General features: G+C 39.1%; 1 protein-coding gene and 2 long non-coding RNA genes across 4 annotated transcripts in view; 2 read left to right on the forward strand and 1 right to left on the reverse strand.

The window, feature by feature from the left end:
• Positions 1–727: 727 nt before the first annotated feature.
• LOC111266518 (guanine nucleotide-binding protein G(I)/G(S)/G(O) subunit gamma-12-like) overlaps positions 728–27539 on the reverse strand; it is an 89654-nt gene continuing 62842 nt past the window's right edge. Inside the window, exon 3 of the mRNA XM_086970937.1 lies at positions 728–1830. Within this exon, the coding sequence (XP_086827063.1) occupies positions 1770–1830 (61 nt within the window). The 3' untranslated portion in view covers positions 728–1769. The remainder of the gene's footprint in view (positions 1831–27539) is intronic.
• Positions 1837–3619, forward strand: LOC147752668 (uncharacterized). Its single transcript, XR_015313496.1, has 2 exons — positions 1837–2334; positions 2740–3619. It is a non-coding gene; the product is annotated as an uncharacterized LOC147752668 (long non-coding RNA).
• Positions 11068–27539, forward strand: part of LOC147752669 (uncharacterized) — a 31201-nt gene continuing 14729 nt past the window's right edge. Inside the window, exons 1-2 of one of the 2 annotated variants that reach the window (XR_015313494.1) lie at positions 11068–11297; positions 21704–22879. This is a non-coding gene — a long non-coding RNA (uncharacterized LOC147752669). Of the gene's footprint in view, positions 11298–21703; positions 22880–27539 lie in introns of those variants that run through there. The other variant, XR_015313493.1, reaches the window with a different exon arrangement.

Here is a 27539-nt window from a genome sequence, read left to right on the forward strand (position 1 = left end):
CGCGATAATACTGCTTGCAAACAACCCGAATCGACTTACGCGATGTCTAATCAGCGTCGAAATACCGCCACTTTACTAAAAATATTACCGAGAAATCGCATTGCAGCTTAGTTTCACCACTCTACACAAGCTTAACCTTTAGTCGAACAGTCTCAATGTGTAATATAATAATATAATTCTTTTGAACGATGCATACGTTCTCCAGCACAAATTAAGTATCCCGTGGTCGTACAGCTTCTGAATGAGCAATCTCTATGAGAGTTGAACAAATAAAGATGACTTTGATTACCAACCCACCTCATGTGGGCAATAAAAGGTCATTGCATCATCTAATCGCTAGAACAACGCGTTAGGAGCGGAGCACAACCCGAACGATCGCGGACGCAATTTTTGAGGCAACGGACATGGTCTTCTACAGCTTCTATGTTTGAGCTCGCGAGGAGGTTCGTCTCCGATTGTCGATAGTTATTATTTGATTTTATCTTCCGGCACAACTACCCTGATAGGCACAAAGGGTATCAGCACCTGTTCAGAAGAAAATCCTGCACACTTAGTACTGTCACTATTGAAGACCGCTTACCTTTCGGGATCTCCGGCCCGACCACGATGGCATCCTGCCAATTTCGCTTCGTTTCTACGATCGAATCACGATCCTCGGAATTTTACTTCGCCAGCCCTATATATAGACTATATCTGTATATATCGTTGAATAGTAGAATAGATATAATGCGTTTAAACGTGCGTAAGCAAAGCTGAGTTTATTTTAGACATGGATACCTTTAATGCTAGATAATGCTCTAACGTTAGGAAAAGAGCGTGCGAACGTTTACAGTATATGCTTTTATTTGCCCCCTAAGTTCATCACTGTGTTAATTGATTTTTGACGACCTGCTATTTCCATGTAAAATGTGTGTACTGACTACTTTCAACAGTGATTCGGCTAGTTGTCTGTTATCGTCGGTCACCAAATGGTACCGCATTCAGTTGCTACATGGGAAGGGACGAAATCGATAGGGTCGGTCATGCACTTCAATGGACAATTCGTCATCGGTTACCGATGCCAAATATTCTTCGCCTGTTTTCAAAGCGCACTCATATGCGCGATGTCTAGTATAACCTATTTAGGCTTAATACTATAATTATTATAAAAGCTCCGCCCCTGTTGAATTCTTCATAGACTATATATTATGAATATGGTTTTTAATTCATGTACTCTATTCCCGTTCAGAACATGCCTGACACCTCTGAAGATCTTTATGGTCGAAATCATATTAGATATGGTAAGCAGATTACCCAATGAACTGTTGCCGTTTATGGTAAAATTTTATTCAATTTTGACAGGAAGAAGTAGCTTCCTCCTAGAGAGATATGTAGACATTTGTTGGCGGTAAGGACAATGTTCCGTATGTTTCGGGTAATCGATTGCGTTAGTATCAGTTAGTGGTGGTCTGAGAAACCGTACGAGGAGCTTACAAACATCGATAACATCTCTGCCAGCTTATATAGTCAGCATTAATACGATCAAAAGCAGTTACAGCCTAATGATAAAAAGTAATCGGAGTCAGAACTAGTCATTACTTGTTGCAGTGACTAGGTACGTTGATTTTCCAAGTCTCGGATGACTTAGTAAGACGAAGGTTTGTTACGCTGATTAGAACTGGCCGATAGCCCCCACGCGGGGTAATCTGAACTACCGGCGAAAAGACACGTACTCATTCGCTGAGGGCTTATGCGCCATCAAGTAACCAGAAGTACAAATATTCAATGTTTTAGTTTGTCGGGTGTTGTTCGAAACATTTTTCAATCCGAAATACAACAAGCCATCGATACCTGCAACCAAACCAAAAACGTGTCGTTAACTATTTTGACTTAACAAATACACATAATTTCAATGTTTGCCAATTCTCGAGGACCCTTGAAAGGTTATTTTCACCATAATCAACTCATACTTGATTATTCATATTTTACATAAATAACTTCCTTTATTTGCACAAATGTGTAGCGACTGTAAGCATCGTTAGTGGGATTCGAAGTTATGCCCCGTACACCTTTTCACCTAAAGCCTTTGTGTCTCACTAGTATTGGTATAAACGTCTCGAGTATCATCAGCTGTACTTTGTGAGGGGGCTAATGATTTTAATCACTTCCCGAGTTTTTACGACAGCAAAACTGGCGCGCTGTGCCCTTATCGATTTGTGGGCGGCTTGCTATTTTGAATAGTAAAGATGGGCGCCTAATGCGTTGCCGCCATCATGGCAGAGTCTGGTTCGGTGTCTGTTATATGGTGATGTTTGTAGAAGATTTACGTTGGAGAATTTTCACATGGTAACGAAGGTAATATTCGCAGAGAGGCAAACGTGACCACGGTTGCCAGAGCTCGGCAGAGGCTGTGCTCCAACATACAGGTTCTTTCATTTGAACTAAAAGCGGGATGCTGCACCGTATACCCTGTATGGCCTAATTTCATAGTAGCGTTAATATTTAAAGCCTATGCAAGTGCTTTATAAATGAAGGAAAACATCTGCATTCCGTTACAAAGTTTTGTCGATTTCAAACGCCACTCGAGCACTTGATGTTATAAAATAAGAATGTTCCCGATCGCTGAATACAATCTGTGTCTATAAACTACGTGCAGCGTACCCTTCTATTTGCTATTATTTACTTTCGCTCGTTCCGAGAGGATAGCTTTTCCTTGCGAATCCTGGTTTGATCGATGAAATCCCTTTGGTGTGTTTTTAGATCGGCCAGAAATTATTGTGACACATGCAACGCGACTGTCTCTTCCATGTAGGCCTATGTGGTCTGAGGACAAGCGGAGTAATATAATTGAGGAAATGCTGGATTGATGCAACAGTATTCATGTTGTATTTCTCTATAAAAGAAGTTTCAAGCAACTTCGCTGGGAAGTTATCTCTTTTACAACACAGAAATAGCCCAAATATCCTGTCGGGACAATGCTAGCAAACGAAGGAAAATTTAGAGTTTCGAAAAGCTTCACAGTTGCACCTGTAAATTATCAGCGGGATGAAAGTCTTTTAAGACAGCCAAACGGCATATTAATTTTTTCCTTTATGGGAATATGTTATGCAGTGAAGGGACGAGAAGCCATGTTGACTTAGGTGTAGTCTTAGAAAGGACTATTTCGCCCACGCATGATGGCTATTGTCCAGTGGCTTTCAATGAAAAATTACTATCATGGGAGTTCCAGAAGCCCTTTAGAACAACGATAAATGTATTTATTTCTCAAAGCCTAAGCCAGAGTTTAAAAACTCTTGAGGTCTTCCGAAGGGAGCTTCTTTTAGAGACAACACTGATTGTATCTTTTTCCGAATAGTAGAACGGCTTGGCTAAAGAAACTTAACAACAAAGAAGTTCACTACTGATACATCGAAACTTCAGCTCAATTTCTTCTTCTTCTCAGGCACCATAGGTTTAGTTGAGCTTTTTTTATTTTGATAAGAGATTGTTGATTGCTGCCCATATTGAATAATGATACCTCAGTAGCTAGTAGTGGTTAGCTAATAACAAACCTATTTCGAAATCTGACTTGTTTATATCTGGACACATCGTTCATCCACATAAAAAGTATTTAAAATAAACTATTGAGCTTTCACCATCATCACTATCCTTATTGCTTATCTCCGTAAGAATCTATATAAGCTACATAAACTTATTAATTTAGAAAAGTTTGTGCACGCAATGATCTAGACGAAATCAAGAGTCGTTATCTGCTATTGCCTAAGACATCATTATCTAATCACACGGATATACATGTTCATATATCTATCTTGAAAAAAATCAGCAAAACCACCTGATAAACTTACTGTTATAAATGAGATATTCATGGAAGCTTCTTGAAACACTTTATAGGCCAATTTTGTAGCGTAAATGCATATGGACATATCTGTCAAGAATTAAAGCAATAGAGAGTTTTATTTTATATTGACTAGTGAAATACATTAAGTCCTTAAACGGAAACCGTTTGGCGGGTACATTAGCCAACGGGAATTATGATTGCATGGTACTATTACTAGTGGCAGCAAGATCATTAACCCAACGGTTAGCGGGGCTTATTGTGATGTATCATTACTAATCTTTTTTAAGGCGGATAGGAATCAGACTTGATGGAATACGTTTATTTTCTATTCCTGGTTTGCCTCAGTAAGCCTTTTAAGAAGTCAATAAAAAAAGAGCGTTTTTTTGTCGTGAAAAATATCTTACAATTAAATAGAAAGAAGGGAGAGTCCAAATAGAGTCCTTTCAGTAAAATCAGGTTTCGTTGAAAGTTCTCAGCGCGCGATTTAGACAAAAATTCTCGAGTTTAGCAGTTATTGCTTTTGTAGAGTAAAGTCCATGAGAAACTCTATGGCAATTGCTATACGACGGCCTGCAATCGTTTCTCGTTAACGGTAAGAACGTAATCGTATGGCTAACTGTATTTATTCTTAATTGCAGGTTCACTAAGTAAAGCGTTGTGATTCAAATAGACAATCACATCTGCCCAGATAGCCTGCTCTGATAGTATAAAGCTCAACGGTGCACGAAGTAAACGTTTGGTTTGGTAGAAGGTTGACTTACCTTTTAAAGGTGACCAATTTAAGCCTTAAAGATGTTTATTATTGTTGCATTAGTTAGGTCGTTCAAAGGAGGCAACGGTGCTCACCCTATCTTTCGAAGTAGTGGCAGCGCTTAGCATTTCGCTTCCTAAAGGGAAGTATTTCCCGTGACGGTTGCGGACGAACAGAAGAAGAACGCCTGTCTGTGAGAAGCGGGTGTTTCATTCTACCCCTCTTTAGACCTTTCTATTCCACAAACAGTGAAGAACGCCTTACTGACGCCTTCTTAAAAAGAATAGTTTGTCGCGGTAAAAATAAAAGGAGAGCTTCTCGTACCTAATAAGAGATTATCCATACACACACGCATGCCAGACATTCGTACGCAAACAACGAGCGACCTATAACTTAGTAGCTCTGGACTACCCAGAGTACGTGTTTTGGGCGGATAGATACAATTAGAAAAATGGTCACCACGATAATGAACGAATTCTAACTGTTGAGTATTCTCTGACTGCTTTGAAAGCCCATTTTGATATATCATGGGTAGAACTGTGACGGGCGATCGTTCCATATCAAATATGCATTAGTCAAGTCAGTACACGAGAAGTTTTACGAACTCGTACCTTTTTAGTAACTGTCTTTGAATGCAACTGTGGACGGCGCGTTTTAAGGTTCCTTTGGTGCTCTACTTAATTAGCATATGCTCAAAGATTCAACGGAAATAATACTAATAAAAGGAAACCTTCAAGTAAGTATAGCCCAGCTCAGAGGGACTATATGAGGCCATCTCTGCCAGCTAATAATTAATAACCTAAGCAACGTAAAATTATATTGTAGTTTAACCAATAGACTATATTTTTTTAATTCGAATCTAAAATTAAATTTCCTCTTAAAACTGACAAGGCACTTCTTTTTAAAGACGGGTTCCTGCTGAACAATCATCCTTCTTCCCTGGATAGCTTGGATAATGTTTTAGCTGCTGCCTATAAGACGCCCGCATAGCGGTAATAGCAACCGGCAGTTCTTCTTACTATGGACGCGCTGTCTTATTACGACTGTTGACTTATCCATACTTCCCCAACAGAAACCGTTATGTTCTGCTGATTTAGGAACCCTCGAATTCTGCGTAACGTCACGTCTAGGCAAGACGCTTCTCGTTGCTGATAGATCACCGCGTTGGTCCCCGCCAGATGACCTCTATATCGTCCCTTTATCGGCTACTCCCATACAAAGGACAAAGACGCAGGGGAAACTAGCTATTATCCAGATGGCTGCTAAGAAATAGCAGTTACAAGTCCGCCGTTACGGCAGAGTTAAAAAATGCGACCGGGTTGTCTGCCATTGCCGGGTCCACCAGTTCTCTCCCACGACGTATTTAGCAAAGGTCGTTCTTTGGCCAGTTGGCAAGTAACGTAAGTTATCGTTTGTTGATCACTGGAATGGAACCACACGAAATTTGTGTCTAGCCAGTAAAGCGGTATAAGAATCTGGCCGTAAGCGAGCGATTTAGACAATGCTTGAAAGATTTCGAAAAGTTTAGCTAACTTTAGGACTCGACAAGCGAACCACATTTTATACACGGGGGGGTCGATGTCGTGTCTAACTACATGTTCGACGCACGTCAAAACCGCTAATACCTTCAAAGTTGAAACGGGTTTTGGTAATTAGATGTATGTACATTCAGCTTAAGTGGCGATAAAACAAAAAAAAAAAATACTGATATGGAACTTCAGGAAAAACTTGTTATTAACAGTCAGAATATGTTATTCATAACTTCATAGGTCTGTAACATTGAAGTTCCACATTGATGCTAAAAACAAAGCTATGAAATTCCCGATTTGACTGGCTGAAAGGAAAAGGTCCCGCATTAAATACCCGATCCGTTAACTTTGTTAAACATTTGCCCGCGTCATAACAAGGTCTCACCATATTTAAGACTAAAGAAGTCTTGTCTTGTCCCATAGATTAAGCAGAATAGAATTCATTCGCATACTCTGCAAAGATCGAGGACTTAAAGCTCGCCTATATACGACAACATTACTTTGAAATGTACCTAATCATTTATTAACATAATTTAATTCAAATGGCTCGGTAATTAAGGAGGCTTTATAATAAGGATATTGTAATCAAACAGTTTCGATTATCTTTATTATATTTACGCTACAAAGAAGTATTGGCAACATTTTCGCAGTTTACTAGCGTTAACTAAGTATCATGCAGTCAGCGCCCCCACCAGACAGTTCCAAACCAAATAAACGAAGCTGACCACGAAAAGGCTTAATATATAGATGCCACACTAATTCACACAAACGAAAACCGCTTGATCATATTTTCATCAGTGAAACTCCACAGGAACGCAATAGAGCCGCTTCTAGAGCAGTTGATCCTAGGTGATAAAAGTGGGTTAGGCACGATAATAGAAATTAAAAATGTAGTTCTCAATCAGTGGCAAAATCCAGATTGACGTCCCAGAGCGTGATGTCATGGGTTTAGAAGGTACGACAGGATTGCACATTAGGAGTTGCATGCGACTAGCAATACTATCGACTCGGACCTCTACTGTGAGCAATCGACCGGTCATAATAAGTCATAGATGAAAAAAACTAGTGAATAGAAAAAGCATCGCCTTTATTATTAGCGTATTACAATATCAGACCATATGCTTTTTTAGCTATTTGACAAACACTGGGAGAATTTGTGCAAAAAATTTCTATGCATCCGCCATATATATCACCATCAGCCTATACTTTACTGGGATCTCTGCAGAATTTCTTTATTGGTGTTAATTTAATTTCAATGAAAAAATGCAAAATTACTTAATACGATTTTTCATTGAAATTAAATTAACGGAAGTTCTACAGTGACAAAATTAAGGTATTATCAGGAAAAGAGCAGAAAGGTCGTAGATCAAAGCAACACAAATTTAACTTATTTTTTGCCAACTCAAAGAACATATATATATATATCGTAATTAAAGGGTTTGTAACGACGGGACCACTGTGTGGGTAATACCAAATTACACCCTAATAAGTATAAGTTCTGATTGTTTAATGGAACTTCATAGCGTATGCGGTTAAAAACGGAAATTCCGTTAAGCTATCAGTACTTATTGGGGTTAGCCTGAGGTTACCTAGTGCTGTTACAAACCTTTTAATTAGCTGTTAGGTGTTAGCTACTTGATCGCAACTCTGGAAACACATATGCATCGATATTCTGGGGCGTAAATCGACTTTAGAATCTATACATTTCTCATGGTATACTTTGTAAACCAAGTTAGACAGAAACAGAGTTTTGCGTTTTGCATAAATCGTTACGCTGTCAACTTCTTTAACCCTTTTAGTAGTTATTATAGGGAAAAATTGGTGTGGCTTATTGTTTTACTATTCTATTTATGGTCATTGTCCGTGCCTTTGTATCCGTCTCCATGCCAATAACATTACGCTGCACTACTCCATCCTGAAAGATACCTGTCTGGACGCAGTGCAACTAAAAACGCTCGAACTAAAAGTATATGCGCAGAAACAGTGACCGATAAAGATGTATGGTAAAAAAGCATCTGTCCGTAGGGTCGAACTACTGCAAATGTTGGAGTCTCTTCGTGCGAGTAAATGACAAGTGAACTACGACAACTTCTACGGTACGGGAAGATTCGATCTTTGAGATGCGTCTGAGGTCAGAACGGGTCTTGAGTGGGTATCTTCCCTTTCATTGCACTTTTTTCACTCGTAACGAGCGACGGATTAGTTATTGATGATCCGATTCATGGTCAGTGGGGGGAGAGGGGGTCCTCTGTTTTCTTTACAGGTATATGCATAATATAGAGGCAGATACGTTTGGATGTTTACCTTTTTCAATTGCTGCCCCCTACTAATGAAGGAATTCTGCAAGCCTACTGGTCCGTTTTCTGTCAGTTTTGCATCTTAGTAGAGGCTTAATATATCGCTCTTTTGTTGGCGGTCATACAGAGTCAGTCATCAGTCATTACCTAGCTTTGCGAAGTAAAGAGGTGAACGGACGTTTGGTAATTTCTGTGCACTCCCATATTACATTGCGTAGCTAAGTACTACCACCACTGCCAACATGTGCTGACGGCTTATAGGGTTGATCTATATGCGTATATGTTCATCCTCAAGCTTTCTCTATATCTAAAATAGCTTCCTTACGGCAGTAGGGAACACGTACCAGGGAACGACTAAGAATTAACTGCTTTCCTTTACATTTTCCACTGCAGTCTCTCATTCACTGATAGTCCACATCAGTCACAACAAGCCAATGCTAGTCTTATGTGTCTTACACTTTGAACCAACTCCTCGACCGCGACCAGCTACGATCGTACGTTATTAGGTTTCTGGGCGGCAGATGAGGGATCTGACTAGCGTGTGTCATTGGCTGGGCCCAGAAGGGACTGCTAGCCGCTAGTAGATCGATTACCCCCTATTGCAAACGCCAAAACCTGCGCTCTAGAGTCGGCCTTGGGCCAGTACCATATTTTCCATGCTGTTGTCTTGGTCTCGTTGACTATTCGCATCTTGTTGTACCCACGCCCTCTCGGTAGTCGCTCGAGCTACTCGTAAGAAACGGGAGTCTCTGGTATGACTGCGCACTGCTATCTGGTCTCACCTGGCCTAAAGGGATAATTCTTCTCTGCTCTTCGTTTTGATTTGCCGGCTACCCGTTCCAGCGAACTCCTAAATAAATTTTGTTTATAATAGTTGGTGTTTCCAATAATATTCGGTACTAGATTGGATGTGAACAGGTCCCAACGCACGGAAAGGCACAAAGTAAATTATCGTATAGATAAGTTATTTATCTTCGAAATAGACCATGGGATTTTATCACAGAGAACTAAGCTGTGAAATGTGTGCTTGAATTTTTTCGCCAAACCATTTTCAGAGCGGCATCCTCGGGAATTAGAAAGTCTAAAATAGAGCATGGCTACCCAATGTTCGTTTTGTATTTTACTGCGTGTATCTTCCTATATATCGTGAAACGTCTGTACCCTCGACGCAGGCTGTTTCCCTAGGTCCACCTGAAAGCAGTTCATGCTAAGTATAGTTTGTATTTTGCCACAAAATCTGTTATATCTAGTTAGGATCTCTCGCGATAGACTTATTATGCCTGAATCCCTTTCGCCTCTCATTCAAAAGCTAGTCTTGTTTTCAGCTCACCCCAGCAAATTACATCCAGAGAAAATCTGCAAACATCTTTTACGATGCTACTTTTCTATGCTGCGGTTCTGTTGTTCTGTCATTTGGAGACGGACAGGTATGTACCCTCATTGAGCTCGCTTGATCCTCCGTCTTCCAATAACGCTTATCTCTACTTTCATCTTTGCCTCTTAGCGATTACTTGTAGAACGCTACCTGAGATGTTGGCCACGCAACTTCTCCGATGATGATATCCATTAAGAACCGCTATTATGAAAAGCGTAATAGACGTTAAGTGTTTTACTAGGACCTAGCAACCTAACGATGTTAACGCTTTCAGAATGCCTCCCAATGGCTCGCTCACGACGTATTAGCTGTACGTGTTGAACAAAATCTAAACTTTCATTGCAGTACTGTGCCATTAATCTAAAATATTTCGAAACAATCAGTAGCTTTTAAAAGAGTTGCAGCGTTAGATTCATAATACGATGTAATTTTTCCTTTTAAAATTGCAAAATTTAATTAAAACGACAGGCGAGGTGTTGCGCATTTTTTTCATCAATGTAGTTTGCAATATATATGTAAGCGATCCCGTCCGTCCTAGTTCTACGACCCTTCAGACTTAATGTTCAGGTCGCCATTGAGTAATACTTAAGTTCTACGAAATAAAAATGTCTGTGATTTGAGCGTGAAATCACTGCTAGACTGCTACCTGTCTGTGTGGCAGGTTTCTTGAGCGATACGTAAGTAGAGAACCTTTCTTTATCGACCAAAGCTGTACGTAGATCACAAAATAATCGGTTCTTTTCAAAACAACTTGAAAGTCTACTTCCGTTTCTTTATTATATGTACATATAGAGATTGAATCTATCTGGTGATAGCTTTGAAACAGTTGGAAAAAATGTTCATCGCTAATCTGTATTTCTATGGTTTTAGCAAGCATTATATTTGATATCTGCACTCAATTGCAGTGCAATACCTGACAGGTATATTTCGCTAGTTCTCTAGGGGATATAAAGAATTTGAATTTATATTAGTCTCAACTTAACATATGGGAGATGTTATAAAAATTTTAGTCAGTTTAAAAACTCTTCTCCAAGTATTGCGTATTGGATCTATTGTGGGTCAATCTCACTCAAATCTAACTGGTCTAAACTTTCATTGCAGTACCTTGCCACTAACCTAAAAATATTTTTCTGGATTAATTATATTCGATTCAGAAGTTTGATCTTAATAAGCCTCCCAATGCTGTCCGGTGTTCGAGCAGAATCGACAGCGTAAACGCAGACCGAATCTCGATCAGGCGGTATTCTGCTTCTTCCAATACTAGTCTTTTGGCAATACATGAAATGTTGATTATTTTGATCTTCCCGCTATGATAGCAGACGACGAGATCGTAGCTATAGGTCCATCCGTTCGGCTATCCGAGCCGTTGTAATTTTTTTCGGACGAGTGATAGGATCTCTTCAGGGTCTTGTTGTGCCGACCACTGAATGTGTATGCGAGCAAAAAGGTTCGAATTCGTCGCTATCACACGAACAGAGTTGCAACTCGTGCTACATGGCGAGATCGTTTTAATTGCTTTCCAAGCAACGTAAGTATCTTACGTGACGCTTAAACACGCACATTTCTTCGTGCTGGAGCATGAACCACATGCCAGATGTCTCACCTCAGAATGGTACGAAGTGAGCATTGCTTGCCGCTACTGGCATCAAAGCTGCTGCCCACGTACGAGGGCTAACTATTCGCGAATAAACTGGACGTGGGCTATGTAGTTCAATCGGAATTGTCTGTAGTGATTTTTGGTGATAAGGTTATAGCTTGATTTTTTCTTTACAGAAACCAGTGCATAGATTGAAGTAGTTGTTCTTGAGGGTACACTTTCTGGTCAACTAATCATATTGAACGCTTACTGAAATCGAATTTTTCTTAAATCGGCAGAAGCAACTAACGGTGTTTTCTTTCCTTCAAGGTTGAGGCGACTCGAACTGATTAATAATTAAAATGATTTATCTGTGTTAGGTTCTCCAGCTTTTCGTATGTTAGATTGTAGTAGTACGAATCACAGATAATTTTATTTATTTCACCTACACGTTAGTAAACTCTAGAAAATTAAATAGGTAGTAATTCTATATAATGATGCAATAATTTCCGGCAACTTGTAGTTAAGAATTTACAAATCATTATAGATTGGTTGGCAACAAACGAAGTAACGATTTAATCAGCATTTAAATAGGCGTACGTATTTTTAATCTTACCGAATATAGCCGTTCCAAAGTGAGTGTATAGCACACTGAGATAATTCATACTGATTTCGATTTTCGGAAGCGTTAACCGCTCGTTCATAACGCAGTGTCTTCCGAGAAGAAAAAATTAGAAGATTCAGTTACTCTGCTTACATAGCTTTCTTTTCTAAAGAAATGGTTTTTGAATCGATGTAGATTTCATTTCGGTTATTACTATTATTGCATTTATTTCGATACTAATTACGTTCAATTATTGGCTAGCAAAATGTCTCTGTTGTTAAAATGTGTGCCTAGAGGAAACCATAGTGCTGGTCACATTCTGTTACAGATTGAAAGTATACAATGAGATATTTTCTAGAATTTCGTTTTATCCAACATATAATTAAACAGATACATCATTGTTCCATTAACGAATCAGTCGATAAAATCTATATACAGTAACGCTATTCTCAGCAAGACTGGACCGTAAATCTGTTCGCTGTTGTTCTATCCATATAAATTAAAAAAATCTATATTCAATGAGTGAAAGATATCAAAACAATTTTTTAGCGACCTATTTTTTGTTGCTATTTTGTCGTATTAGCAGAAGAAGAAGAACAACAACAACGTCGTGCAGGAACGTCGTGTATTACTATTCTCTGTTCATACAGTATCTTGTTGAGTAACTTCTCTGTATTTGCACCTAAATGTGCCTCGCGACTCACGATCAAGGCCGACATTAAATAAAAAAGGCCGATATAAATTGTCACCATGAACAACATCTTGTCCTTTAGCGTCAGGGACTTTATGGCATGGATCATATTTGTCACTATGCTTTCCACTTTATTTGTTTGGGGCATTTTAACTAACTCTATATGGTATATGACAGAAAGCCAAAAGGCATTCACCAGTATTGTATATGGTTAGGGCAATATGCAGGCGGTTTTAAAACTCGACGTCAATCATTAAGAGAGCGATAGAATTGAATAACTGGGAGTTCTTATTTTACAACGGAACCAAGAGGCGCGAATATTAATCTACCAACTAAAAATTTAAACTCAGGAAATAAGCTGACTTGGCAGATACAAATTGAAGATTGATTTTCTGGTTAAAAAAAATTGATATATGTGCGGGTAAAGTAGAGCGTGCTTGATCTCTAAGTCATTTCAAGCAATTAAATATAGCAAATACGATTGAAAAATAGATCAGACGATTAAACGGCATTTTATTTTAAAATTCTTTTCAGTATTTTTTGATTATGGTTTTTTTAATTTTAAAGAAAGGGCTGAGCAATATGTTCACGGTTTAGGCCTTTTTCAAACCTTTAAAGGTTAAATCCTTCTTTATAGGATCATTTAAAATCTTTAAAAACATTTATTGATGTAATTAATATCAATTAGATCTCGATTTAACGTGTTTTTAAATAAAAAAAAAGTAAGATACAGAAAACGATGAAACCGTCACGTCTGGTTTTTCTGCTTTGAAAATGAAGCTACAGACAGAATCTTATTATGGCCGGAGGCCCACAAAAATAAAACTTCGCTTTTACATGTTGGTATTATACAAATACTAACCAGGCTAACGAGATGCTGAGACAAGCTTTAGTTGTGGATTAAGATCTCACTTTAATATTAGCATTTTTCGGTACAACTGAGTATTTTAACAGAATTCGATAAGAGATGGGCCTTGAAAATCAGAAAGGGCAAAAAAATTTTTTCAAACTAATGACTATACTTGTCCTGATCAGTAGAAATGACATTGGTTAGAAAAACCACCTATTTCCCCGACGAAATTTGCGCACAACTCTCGCGTTCAAATGTATACGTACAGCAATCTGAAAATGTTTTAAATCAGTTGGTACCGTAGTCCAAGTCCTATCCAATGGATTACATTATAGGACTAATGTCCGAAGTATCTAATTAATCTGAGGAACTTGTCCTGCGTTTTAGCTTGCGTCAAGATATTCGCTTGTGTAGAAAAAAAAAAGTGTTACTCTTGACAGCTGTAGCTTACTTTATCGTTTGCTGACTCCATTGGCGTTTGGATAGAATCAAGAAAGACGGAGCGGAGTTTTAACTTTAAGCGATGTTTTTGGGCTACCGAGCATAAGTAAATGCTTCAGGCTTTTTTAAGTGAAAACATTTTGAGTTAAAAAAATGATGAACTACAGTTATTTATAATCTAACTCATTGCCAGGTAATTTTAGTCAGTATTAATTTAAGTCAGACAGAAAGAAATTTGCTCACACAAATACATGTTGAAGGAGATACCTCTTGAATTTATTTGCAGACATCAAGCTGCGGCATAAACATAGATATCGAAATATTACGTTCCTATTGAAGATATATCCCGTTTGTTTACTTTTATAATGTTATCAAGAACGGCTTCGAGTACTGAAACACTTTGTCTGCAGCGCCTCTCTGCTGTCGGTTATATGGCCGATCAGCATCGTTGCATTAAAACCCAGATATGAGCCAACGCAGACGAATGGCCTCCTCTAGTAAGTTCTTGATTAAGAAAATGTAGACACAGGAGCGTTTTATGCTCTTCAATTTCGCATGCCTCAATTATAACTTAATACGACAGTCAGACATCACCAGCTACATAGAGATGCGATAGAAACTAGTAAGGATGACTATTCTGGGCAATATACACATAACTGAGAAATATTTGAGCTTTATATTCAAATGGGTTGCACTACCCAACTTTGAGGCCTAGGCTTTAATCACTAGTCTACTATAGTACGTAGCTATTTATTGCATTTTTTTTTTACTAAACGTAGCGTGAGCAGAGTTATCTGTTTTCTGGTTTCGACTACTGAGGCATGTTCACAGTAATAGGGACGATGGCCAATCAGCGGCACTGCCTTAATTGAAAACTAAGGTGTATCCGGTGTACGACTTTTCCGGTTCTGTAGTAATTATGTTACCTGAAGTCACTGAAGTACGATGTACTCAATACATCATCTAAGTATACTGTTAACCTCACTAATTCGATGGACGCAATTTACCCGTTTCGGCGACTCCGAAAGTATTCAGTGGGCTTTTATTGGACCTTTATTGGAACGACTCAGCATACATTCATGGCTATCCGTGGAACCATACTAAGGAAATGCAGCCCTGTGACTACCGGTTTGCCGGTGTGTACAGCCAGACTGTGCAGTTAAGATGAGGGCGTCATACGAAATCGGACGTATAGATTCCCACTGTGGCGTGGCGTGACGTGCCACCTTCTTCAGCCATTTAGCGGAGCGCTTCCCGTCGAAAATCAAGGGTGTGGCCCTTTCATTTTTACTGCAGACTTTCCACGAAGCGGCAGACGAAGTCCTCCATATTTTCTCCAATGCCCCCACTATCACCAACTTAGTACAAACAGCAAGCTTCGGCCGCTAAGACCCGGCGATTAATCAACCTGCGTGCAGGTATTATATAGCCATAAACGGCTGGAATAGAAGGTAAATTTATCGTAACTGTACAATTTATACAATTATATACTTCTGCTTTGAAATATAAGGAAGGGTGGAGTTATGTGCACTAAACTTTACTTGATCAGGTCTTTGGAAATAATCAATGCCGTGGGAGAAAAAGATACACCTGTACATTCGCTAAAGGCTGACCTATTATGCAACTGAAAGATTCACTACAAGTTACTAATTTTCTAGGAAATCTTAGTTAAAGAAACTCAGATCGTCGGCTCATACTGCTCCACAATGTGACGAGACACAGTGACCACATGCGCAGCATTCTTCAATCGCACCGAAGGCTATATAGTTATTGCTATTATTCATTATTCCGCCATAATGGAGTTATTCTTGAAAAATTCTGATCTATGATCGTGATTACACATGCTGTAAGCATATCTCGACAATATCGTTTTGCCGAACGATCCGTTATCTCAACAAAATGACCCATTTATTTTTTCAGAGGCAACGACATTCTGCATTGCCAATGACGACATGCAGTTTAACAAGTGAAAGCCTACAATGCTCCAGTTTACCCTGACATATATATACGCATTTCTGTTACTAAGCTGATTAGTATTTTAAGGTATATAAGTATTCTTGAATTTTGTTAATTTTTCTAAAAATTAACGCCGACTGTTAGTTTCATGCATGCTTGAAATGAAGGGGGCCACCTTATGCTGGCTCATATTTTGTCTTAAGTGATCATGTAATACGATTTAATACTGTAACTCTTATAAACGAAACATACTTTCAATTTGTTTTTGAAAAGTTAGTTTTAAGAAAGACGGAATTGACAATCGATTCTTGTTGCGAGCGGCAGGTTTGATGAGATGTGTAACCGATACTTAGCCTTACTATATAGTTTCCTCTTTTGCTTAAAAAATTTAATAAGGCGAATTGCACTAAATTTCTGACCCATTTTTCTGGCCCATATAACCCCTCTTCTATATAGTTCTAACTTCCTTTCAACGGAACATATTGGAACTTCTTGTAGTATGTTTTTAAGGATATATGTAAATAAAAACATATATTTTGTTGTATGTGCTAGAAGTATCATTTCTGAGGGTCTTACTCGATATGACCATCCTCCACCATGACTTAAGCTTCGATTTTCAACCTAAAGTTCTTACTAGTTATTTCCATTATATCTCCGATTTGATCCGCAAGTAATCTGTTAATGGTTACTGCTAACTTCTGTATAAAAAAGAGCTCAGATGTATTAAAAATGGCTTTTTAGGGTATTCTAATGATTTTTACCTTGTCTATGATCCTTTTGTTTCTCTTGTGGAAGTCTCTTTCGAACTTTTCGCAAACCACATGAAAACAGGCGATAAACCAGATTGTCGATTTCCGGCTAAAAAATAAGCTTTTTTCTTTATTGTCTTGATGGAGGTTCCTTTATCGTGAAGAGACTGGATGATTTTTGTTCAAGTTGCAAAATCTGTTCTAAAAAACTGGCTTTTTTTGTACCAGTAATGTCAAATGAACGTATACTCATTGCGACATGCGAAGTTTTGGTTCTATTCAGGTGCCATACCCTGCGTACGCATACATGCAAGGTATGTACGAATCAGAAGCGCTCATATGCTATAGATATATTCGGCGTTTCTCAGCAGTAACTGAGGGGGATGGGAAGCGGTGGTATAACAGCAAACGGCCGACTTATCCTAGCAGTTTGTTCTGTTCTGGATACACTCCAACTTATGCGGTACAGATTATTATCTAGGTACGTTTAAATATTCCCATCCTGGGCCCTATAGCAACGCGGTCTACGAAGCACAAAACGTTGAGAAAAACATGACTGTGTTATCGCCGAATACTTCTATACTTTATTTAGCCCGTCGTCGTTTCACTTAAGAATCATAAGTATAGTTCTATTTGTCAACCGGTTTTTATTCTGCATACATTGGTATATTATAATCAAAATTAGCATTTGTGCATTGGCGCAATTTTCCGCAAGAAACGGAAAGTGGAAGAAAGGGGCAGTTGTCAGACTCGAAAATGAAGAAAGGGTTCTATTCGTTCTCGTATGACCTAACAATGAAAGCACAGCGTTATTCTATTAAGAAGACCCCCTAACTTCTTATTAATCGGAGGTGATAAATGGAACGTTTTATTAAAACATGCGTCTCTGGTACGTGTAGCATACATGCAAGCTTTGTCTAGATATAGATATATGTATAGTTATCGTTATCTGTACTCATACTCATTTGCATTTTTCGCTTGTAGTCGCAAATGTCGTATTGCTCTAATGCATCTAGTAGGCTCTATTTTATATAGCCGGTCAGTCAGTAACGGACTATAACTCTTACGCGGCCGCGACTGTCTATTAATACTTTTGCGCTCCAGCTGGCGTCTATGCAAATGCGCGGTTCTCTTATATAATCCACAAAGAAGGACACTTATGGGAGCAAAGCACGCTCCATTTCCATGATAGGAAGAATCAGCTGTTCCCTGCCACAAACATAAAACAAAGTGCAGGCAAGCAGTGCTTTCTACGCACGAAAAACCCACATCTACGTGCCGTTTGCTTCTATTATAGCGATAGTACTTGTTGAATCAATAACAAATGCAGTCCAATAGCCAGTGTGAGGTTCGCAGACTTACCAAGCTCCGATTCTCTCCAGTGCCTGGGCTACTGTGCTAGTATTACTTCGCTACATTGGGTAGAATACATCCGTTCATCTGCCCAATATCACTTATATACTTTTTATTTTTTACGTCACAGTCATCACGGTATGTAACTAACGTAAAAAGACGTGCATACATGGAATAAAGGACGCAGTTCTATTGTAAGACGGCAAGCGAATCGTAGCTTCATTCAAGCTGAATGATAAGCGCAGATTTTACAAATGTCTACGAAACACAATTTACCATTCCCAAGGTCTCTATAGAAAAATAAGTCAGGCTCCACAACTATTTGGTTCGTCCTTTTTGTCCTGCGTAACATAGATTAATATGATGCTCATGCTGTTATTATTGTTTGTATATTTGGTTAACTTCGATAAATAACTTAAATATATATAGTTCAGTATGACAGGCTTACGTTGTAGAGCTAAATGTTGGCTTAAGTGGCAGTGCATCTCCGTAAAACATTCTCTATTTAATGATCAACTGCCAGTAAAACACAAATTATTTCCAGACTCGGCCAACGAATCCATATATAATGTAAAGCTCTACTAGGTGTGGACACATGATGAAACACAAAAATACATGAAATGAAAAATAATTTCAGATAAGCCAGACGATCCATCATTTATCCTAATAGATTACTATAATTTTCTGTCCTAGAATATACCTTGTTGAACCTTTCGAACCTTCAGATGCTGAGTTGTCATGTCGCTTCGCAAACCACTAAATCTCTTCGGCTGAATATTATCTAATTGTACTGCACCTTAGAAGTTCATTATATCGTATATCCGCGTGCGCATCTATATAGGCCAATGACAGGGAATGGATTAGGTGTTTTACGTTTGATCCCGCATCTACATGCGATCAATCTACTTGTGCCTGCCTCTACGTGCTTGTTGAAATTCACTAGCAAAACGTTGAAACGCCATATAAATTTGGAATAATTAAATTTTTTAACGGTTATCATAGAATCGTTGAAGTATAAAAACCTAGGAGGAGATACGATAAAAGTCTGCAATATACCCTCAACTCTTATACCGGTCGTTTAAGCGTACCACGCACCGGCTTTCACTGAACCCTATTCAGCTCAGATAGAATGGTATTTCGGCAATTGATGAATCAGCCGATTGTTGTTGCTTAAGGAGCTGACTGAAATTCGTGGCGCTCTGTAAACAGAACGTATCAACGACCTCTTTCTAACGACTTACCTTTGTCGACATCCCTAATAGTTTAACTCGCTTAAACATAACTAATACAGCCCAGTACAATAGTGTTGTATGAATATTGCTTTGACCATCGTTTTCCTAGGAATGCTTCGAGGATGGCCTTATTGACGCAATACACTGCCAGTGAAAAAATCACATTCGCAATATGCGGTTCCTCGAATCAATAGAGCCTTTTATGTTTGAGATTGCAGAGGTCGTTAGTTGTGCTAACAGTTAGTAACTCGGACGAACCATTGAAAAAACTACAACTAAGATTTCGAGCGACGTATCCCACTTTTCCCATACCATCTTAATATTTGCCGTCGATTTTTTCGGTCGGTCTTAATGCACATGCAATAGAAGAACCTGATTTTCAGGCCTTTTAGTCCTAAGGACGAGAAAGTCCGCTTGTTTACTTCGTCATCGGCACAGAAGCGACACTAATTTAACTATACACATTCTACTTACATACATATTACATTATATACAAGTAGCTCGTTCGGACTTTCATATGAGTTTCGAGATCCGTAAAGTTTACGGTTAAACTATAAAAAGAAAATTCGTTTACAGACTTGGAGCATCCAAGGGAGTACGTGAGGTAAATAAAACTGGGTCACATTTTTATACGCATTGCTATTGCTTTTGTTTAAGAGCAGGCAGAAATATCTTATCGTGAGTAACAGTATGCAATGTAGTTTTACGGCACATACACTTCAAGGTAACTGTTGCCAAATACTCGCTAAAAACACAAAAAAAGACTGAAACTTTTTGAAAGATCTCAACTTCAAACAGGACAAATGTAACAGCTCTCCTGGTTTACAATCTAATAGAATGTAAAAAATAGGAGGTATCGCAGGGACCTCGCCTACAGGGAAAAGCAAAGGGACAGTGGTGGAATCGGTCGTGCTCTACCGATTAGGAAATATAACCAGATACGAATTGAATTTGTCAAAAGAAAAAAAGCCAAAAGAAAAGCACCCTGTTTCCTTTGTTGGTCTCAAGGTGAACGCAGGAAATTTATTCTATCAGTGATTAAGGTCCAGAAATCATTTCGTCCCGCTCAAAAATTTTCGTTCGTCATTTAGTCCAGAAACTAGTATCATAAGGGTATCACTTCTGCAAAGAGCTAAATTTAAACGAATTTAAATAGCCGCCTGTTTAAAACTTCAGTATGAATACAGCGTAAACATGCTCTAAATTTATGTTGCACTTAGCGAGAAACTATTTAAGATGCCCTATAATTGTAAGACGGAAATATTTTTTTAATATTCCATCCAAATGAACGACGGGTTAGAACACTGCATGCGAGCTATAAAGCCTTACCAGACTGAGTGAAACGCTACGTGTAAATGAGATCTATGTACCGTCGGCGTAGTCCGCAATCACGGTGTTTGTTGGGAATATTTATTTTAGCTTTCTTTCTGCGTCGAGCACTCCCGTATTTTTTCGTTCTCAGATTGTAAGTTGAAGTAACATAAAATATAATATAATAACTTACTTAAAATTATAGGCAGATGTTTCAAATACGAGCAAATTCTAATAGGACAGGATCCGTTAACACAAAGGTTTACCTCTATTTTGAAAATCCTCCAGCTAGCGTCTTAAGCATTACAACGAGCGACTACATGTAAACAGATATTTAGTAAGGCTTTACTTCTTCTGAAGTGTTTTTTTTCTGCATTCAGTAGGTTTTGTGTGCATTTGATACACAACTTGAAAGGTGTATTTCAACTTATTTCTGTAATAAGCACACTTACAGCAACGCTGGTGTGATTTCTCCGTTTTTTTTTAGAAAATGACCAAGTTAAACAAACATTGTCAAACAATAATCAATAATTATAGTGAAAAAAACAGAGTAGCCCACTTTCCTATGACAGTCATACCCCCTAACGCGTGCTTAGGTTGTTCCAACGATCACTTCGGAATGGTAATTTCCTGTTTTGCTTTCATATCAACGGGGTTCTGGATGGCTCACGAAAATGCACTCGCTTTAGCAAACAGATTATGAAAGCAGCTTTACCTTCTGTTGTGTTTTTAACACCATGAGGCCTATACGGCTAAATTGATATTAAAAATAGCGACTCTCACAGGTTTTCAAGAAACCGAGGCTTCACGTGCTCATCTATGATATGTAGAAACGATTAGCGTGGGACGAATGAGGAAGGTCGTTAATATATTATGGTATCACAAGGTTCAGAAAACATTTCGTTATTAGCTAAACGATTATTTTATGTTACGTAACTCACCTTTATTATTATTATCATTATCAGATGGAGCGTCACTTGAAAGCTGAGAAATTTGTAACAGGGCGCCGCCACCGTCCTACAAGAGGCTTGCGCGCTCGATCTACTGCGCACCATCTGTTTTTACAGGGATAGTTAGTTCACAGCTTGCATGGATAAGGAAGAACGGCTTCGTGAGCTTTACCGCTAGCAATCCCATAATTTTTTTAAACGCCCGTATTTTTTGCTCTTAGTGAATTTAGGTATAAACAATGCTGGAAGGGCGATACGGATGTCTGCGCTGCTTTTCTGCCAGTTTCGCTCGCCTCCGGCACCATTTAGAAGCATACCCTAGACCACGTTTGCCACCTGGAGGATCGAACAACTGTGTAAGATGTCGTTATGTCCTACGTTTACCTGTCCTGGCTAGGCTGTTGAATTGAAATGCTCAGTCGATATTAACGACTGAAATCAACTCATTAATATTGCCACTTGGACCCACTTTTATAATAAAGAAATAGTAGTTTGTGAATAAATAAAAGCAAATATAGAAAATAATTTTTCTAATTGCTTTATCTATTTTGTTAAGCATGTATCGTAGGCGTATGTCGAGGGCGGGCCCGAACCAGTGATATCTAGCTTCTCCAAGGCACCAAATATCAACGATTAGCTTCTAGCTAGAGCTTAAATGACCCTTGTAACGACCCATTATTACTACTGCTTAATACGGGTTTCTTATGTAGATAACACTGTATTGGACTAATTCGGGTGGGGCAACACTAGTGCGACCGATCTGCGGTTTTATTGACTAGCATATACTCTTACTAAGTGCGTGCAAAGTCTACGTGTCCGGTTTCTAGGTATCTTCTCAGAGGCTCTTTTCATTGCTACTCGGTCTACTGGCCGCAACACGACACGACGGACGGGAACTCGAACTCTGTCATAGCCGCTTTACCCGAGTCGACCGGCTCAATGACAGCCGGTCGTAGCTGGCCAATCCTGTTATATGGCAGGAGCTGAATAAAGACCAGGACTAAGTGACAGTCTGTGCTTTATAATTCCGTGTAAAAGAGCTGTCAGTTTGTGGGGCTGTTTGATCTTTCTTGTGTGGTGTTCCTTGAGGAAATTGATCCATGCGCAGATTCCTTGGCAGAATCGAGTTCGCTATAGTAGGATACCGTGGGCACCTAGGTAACACTCGTTCAATACGGCATAGAATGGAATCGTCTGGATAGTTGGATTTATTATTATTATGCAGATTTAGATATAAATATGCTACGATGAATCCGTACACCAGTAAAATAAATAGTCGTTTGAATAATAAATTCCAGATGCTTGTATTTTGTTTATGGACCAGACCTTAACGGAAATATACATATATCTGTCGATTACGAAGAAGTCGTGTCTTCAAAGTGTTCTTTAAAAAATTAGCTACTTTAGGCATCATCCGCAAACCAGCGTAGGTTTCCACCAAATGTGTATCAATCTACCAGGGAAATAGAGCAAAAAGCTCAAAAGACTGCGTGAAGGTCTCGCAGTGACAAATAAACACGGCGTTGTTATGGAGACTAGTAGGAATTCATGAAGCATCAGCTTCAAACTTTCGCGAGCAGATACACGAGCTAAAAATGAATTATCTGTGAACATCGGATGTAGCTAAGATACGATGGTTTAAAATCGACCGATCTCAGTAATAGTGTGCAGGCAATGTGGATTCAATAGATTGTCAATGCAGTGCAGTATATCACACGGCTCAATGGATGATTACAGCAGCCAACAGCTGATTAACACACAGGTGTTTCCACTCAAGAGGTAACTAATGCAAATTCTGCCAGAATTTAAAAAACTATGGAAGGGCAAATAATTTTTTCAAAGTAAACAAGGAGCTAGGTGTAAACCTTAATAAATAAAAGCAACCACTAGGTAAAAAATTATTGAAATTCGCAAAATGCGCATCAATGGTCTATGTTTAAGAGTTCTTAATCATAGAACTGTCAACAATTGGCAACGCAAGCTGAGTATAGCTGAACGCCAAGGACGCACCCGTGTTCGGGATCATACTACCAATCTTTATGCAGTATAGCAAAACAATAAAACAGCGCCCACTAAAAATGCGTCTATAAACACAGCATCGTATAAGCTAGCTCAACAAGGTTCGGCCACAGCTACGGAACCTGCGGTGTGACCACCGTCTGTGAAGGCAAGGGCAACTGTGCGGCGGCCTATACAAACACTTAGGGAACCAAAACCATGTTCCCCCTATAACAGTTAAAAAATGGAAATTCGTAGCAGTGATAGCAGATTCGACGTTGCTTTCTAACAATCATACGTGAGAAAACTATAAGAACTATGAAAGAAGGGATTGAATTGAAATAAAGCGATCAAGAGATAACGAGTAGTCAGAAACCACAGCATATGCAAAACAGTGACTCGGAAGCGATTCACAATTATATAAGAATACAAAAACTACTGCGTAGGATGTACTAAGCTCTATTGGATTCCCGAACGAAACAATAGTGACGGGCGACCGCCAAATAGCATAAACACTCACTATTTCGTTTAAATCTATGTATCCATCGAAGGACGAATTGCTGTAGCGTAGCTAATTACATCCTTCACTGCTTACTGAAGGCCCACTCCAATCTACTGTCCATGATGTAAATGTTATCCTAAGAAAGACACTCAAGAACTTGAAGGAATTGCAGTTCAGAAATAAGGAGACTCTGGGTAAACTTACTTAAAAGGCTCAGAACTCCTTTTACAATTTCTTAGGCGACCATTAAAGGTGCTCTGAGCAGCTACAGTGTGCCGGGTGCACAAGAGGGAACTTAATGTTAAGCCTACCGACAAGAAACCAGTATCGCTAACTGTTGCAGCATGAAAACTGCTAGAAGGCATCATCTCTGCCGCAGTAGATGAAAACGCTAACGGGTAAAAATTGATATCTGATGCTCAGTTCGCTCACAGACCAGAATGAGTACAGATCCGCAGCTACTGGCTACTACGGCTTCGAATAAGCGAAACGATCAACATGTCTCAGTGTTATGACGCAATGTATTTTGACTTCAAATCAGAATACGAACGAGCCATTTCAAGCTTCTTAAGATATTTCCCCGTTTCAGCGTCGACGATCGACTGGTGAGAGAGATTCAAAGTTCTATGAGCGACTGTATCTTCCGTGTTAGAGGAAAATACTTGGATGTAATTATAGCCATCTCCGGTTGTCCTCAAGCCCTAATTCTGGGATCTTTCACGTATATTTTATGTATAAATTCAATAATTTATATATTAGTAGTTGTAAAAATGCATGCAAATGATGTAAAATTATATGAGAGTCGGTAAAGATAATGACGGCCTACTGTAGCAATATACCCTAGACAAGTTCTTCGAGTAAACCAATAGAGAGAATTAATGATTGAAAAGTGCGCTTTTCTACATCGCAAGGTACCGAAATTTTAATCATGCAAATTCTATGTACTTAACCTATATATAATAAGAGCTATCTGCGGTTTAAAGGTTTCCACGAGAATCGATCTATGAATAACAGCTATAGTTCTTCGAGCAGTCACTCTATTCTTACGTTCATTTGTTGTGAAAGACTCGCCTTGCGTATCAGGCTATTCAAACGGACGTGTGCAGCGCCCGCCCGTACGCTGTCTACACTTGGAACAAAACAGTTAAGAATATTGGAAATCCGCATGCAAAACACGCTGCCGTCAATGCTGAAAAGTAAGACTAGAAACCTTACTAATCCCTGAAAGATTCGACGCCATTGATAAACAGACGCTCGAATGTATCAACAACGTACGATTGAGATACATACTATATAGCCCAAGAATACGCCCTACTGACATGGAGAACAATCATGAAGCAACAGGTAGCACATTTGTTGCTATGCACTATATATATATATAACACAACATATATAACTAGCGCAGGCCTATTGTTGTTAACAGACAATTTAAGCGAATGTAAAGAACTCTGGAAACAGTGATTTGACCTTAAACAGGTACCGCTAGGCAATCGCAAAGTACCGCGATGTGTTGATGCGGTCCTTCCGGGGAAGTTGCCAGCGCTATGCAAAGCGATAATTTCCGCCTCGTAGTACACACAGTCTTACTGAAAGGAGAATGTTTTAGCTTATCTGGGTTTTGGCATTTAATTTTTTCTCTTGTATATCCCTAGTAATTGGAAGTATAATATTCAGACTGAGGAAGCGCAATTTTCTGAAATCTTTCGCAATTCACAACGACGTCACCACTTAACTATCTGACTGCCTTAATGTGCCTCAAAACGGAAAGGGTTTAACGAAGATTGGGGGAGATAACGTAACAACGAACGGATCATTTTGCGTGCGTTCCGCATTTGTTTTCGATGTTTTTGTTGCAGCATATACGGCGTGTACGGCGAGATGTCTTACGGTATCAGATGGCAAAATGGCATTAAACTTGTCTAGGTTTTTTATTTTCGGAAGCTCTACAGCCGCAAGCCAATATACTTGCAGTTGTCGTAACCTGGCTACATCACAACATACTAAATGCGTGGGTGTGCATATGTGTGCGTACCCTACATGGGTTTGCTGTGAAACGAAGCTTCTGGTCGGCTTCAGACGTTAGGAGGCTGAAAAGCATCGTGTTACACGTTTATTATGTAACACGAGTGTACTGAATTACTCATGCTGTAGACCTGGGCAAGAGATCGTATCACTGCAGTGGAATCGATGCGTCATCAATGCACCACCATTCTATCATTTGATTTATGTCAGTTAGTACGAAATTTAGCGAGCAGTGAGTTTATACACATCTCTTGATGAGGATTCAACAACGAACACCAAACGCTCTAAATCAACCAACGGATCTAAATACAGTTCCAAACGAACAGGTTTGTCGCTATAGAAAACGCGCCAAATTTTTGAATTTTCAAGTCTTACCATCTAGGTTATTATTGCCTTTATGGCGCTTTTTTTAGTCCTTCGCGCATCGTACGCTGCAACTATGCTTTAGACTAAGCTTCGACCTTCGTCCAGCATACGCTTCTTTCCTGGATAATATCCTTGTTTTACTATCGGTTTGCATCGTGAAAGGTAAAATGTATTGACTAAAGCTTTTAATTCGGCTAACTTCGTATAAGACGAACACAAATAGGGAAAATTATGAACGATAACGGTATTCCGATTAGGCCATCAAATGAACGGAATAGGCATTAAGCGTTACGCTAGTAGAAAACTAAGGACTAACAAATTCGTCGCCTCTTTCAACTTTGCTAAAAAAAAAATCATCATTTCAGTCGTTTTTATATAGGCACCTCACAACATTACCATTTATCCTTTCTATCATACGCTATCTAAAACAAGCTTAATTTGGGTATGATTCACTTAGTAAATAAATCGTTTAATCCCTCCTAACAACATGTGCTTGTAATAACTTTAGAAAACGCTTGATACCTTTCAAGGTCCTACAAGAAAAAGAGTGATACTGCTGATCTTGTCTAGCGTAGCTAGCTACGAACGAGCCATTGCAGGGCGTGTCAATCCAATTTGTACTGAGAGCAAGGCAAGGACGCTTCTGATCCTGTTCTTCGTGGCTCAGTGAGTCTTGCTTTGTACAATATCCGACTGCGTAGTATTCTGCCTATGCTACCTGATATAGGAAGATTTTCACGTCCTTTAGGCCTGGGCACAGTATTGACTCTAACTGGCCTATCAGGTCGTTGCTCACTGCGGTAATGAACAGAATCTGCGCTATTCATTTTACCCGTTTTATTGAATTGTTGCTGTCACTATTTAGGCATGTTGTAAATAAGTTTATTAATATTTAAGTTACCTGGTCTTTTAAAATTTACATTTATACCTTATGTAAAACTAGCTAAGCCAAATTTGCCGCCTATGTTCGTCTTACTTTTCCTGCTAAACTGACAAGCAAGCCTTTTGTCAGTTGTCTCATGTCTACTGAATAGTGCATGATAATAAGGATTGTAGCTTGTTTAAAGCCATGTTAGAATCGACGTAAGCGTATCGCTCTGTAGGTATCCATACATCGAGATCACTTATCAGACGTAACAAAGCCTAGTGCATTCGTTGGCGAAACGACG

Source organism: Varroa jacobsoni, unplaced genomic scaffold (genome assembly GCF_002532875.2).
Source record: "Varroa jacobsoni isolate VJ856 unplaced genomic scaffold, vjacob_1.0 scaffold_1093, whole genome shotgun sequence".
NCBI classification, from domain to species: Eukaryota; Metazoa; Arthropoda; class Arachnida; order Mesostigmata; family Varroidae; genus Varroa; species Varroa jacobsoni.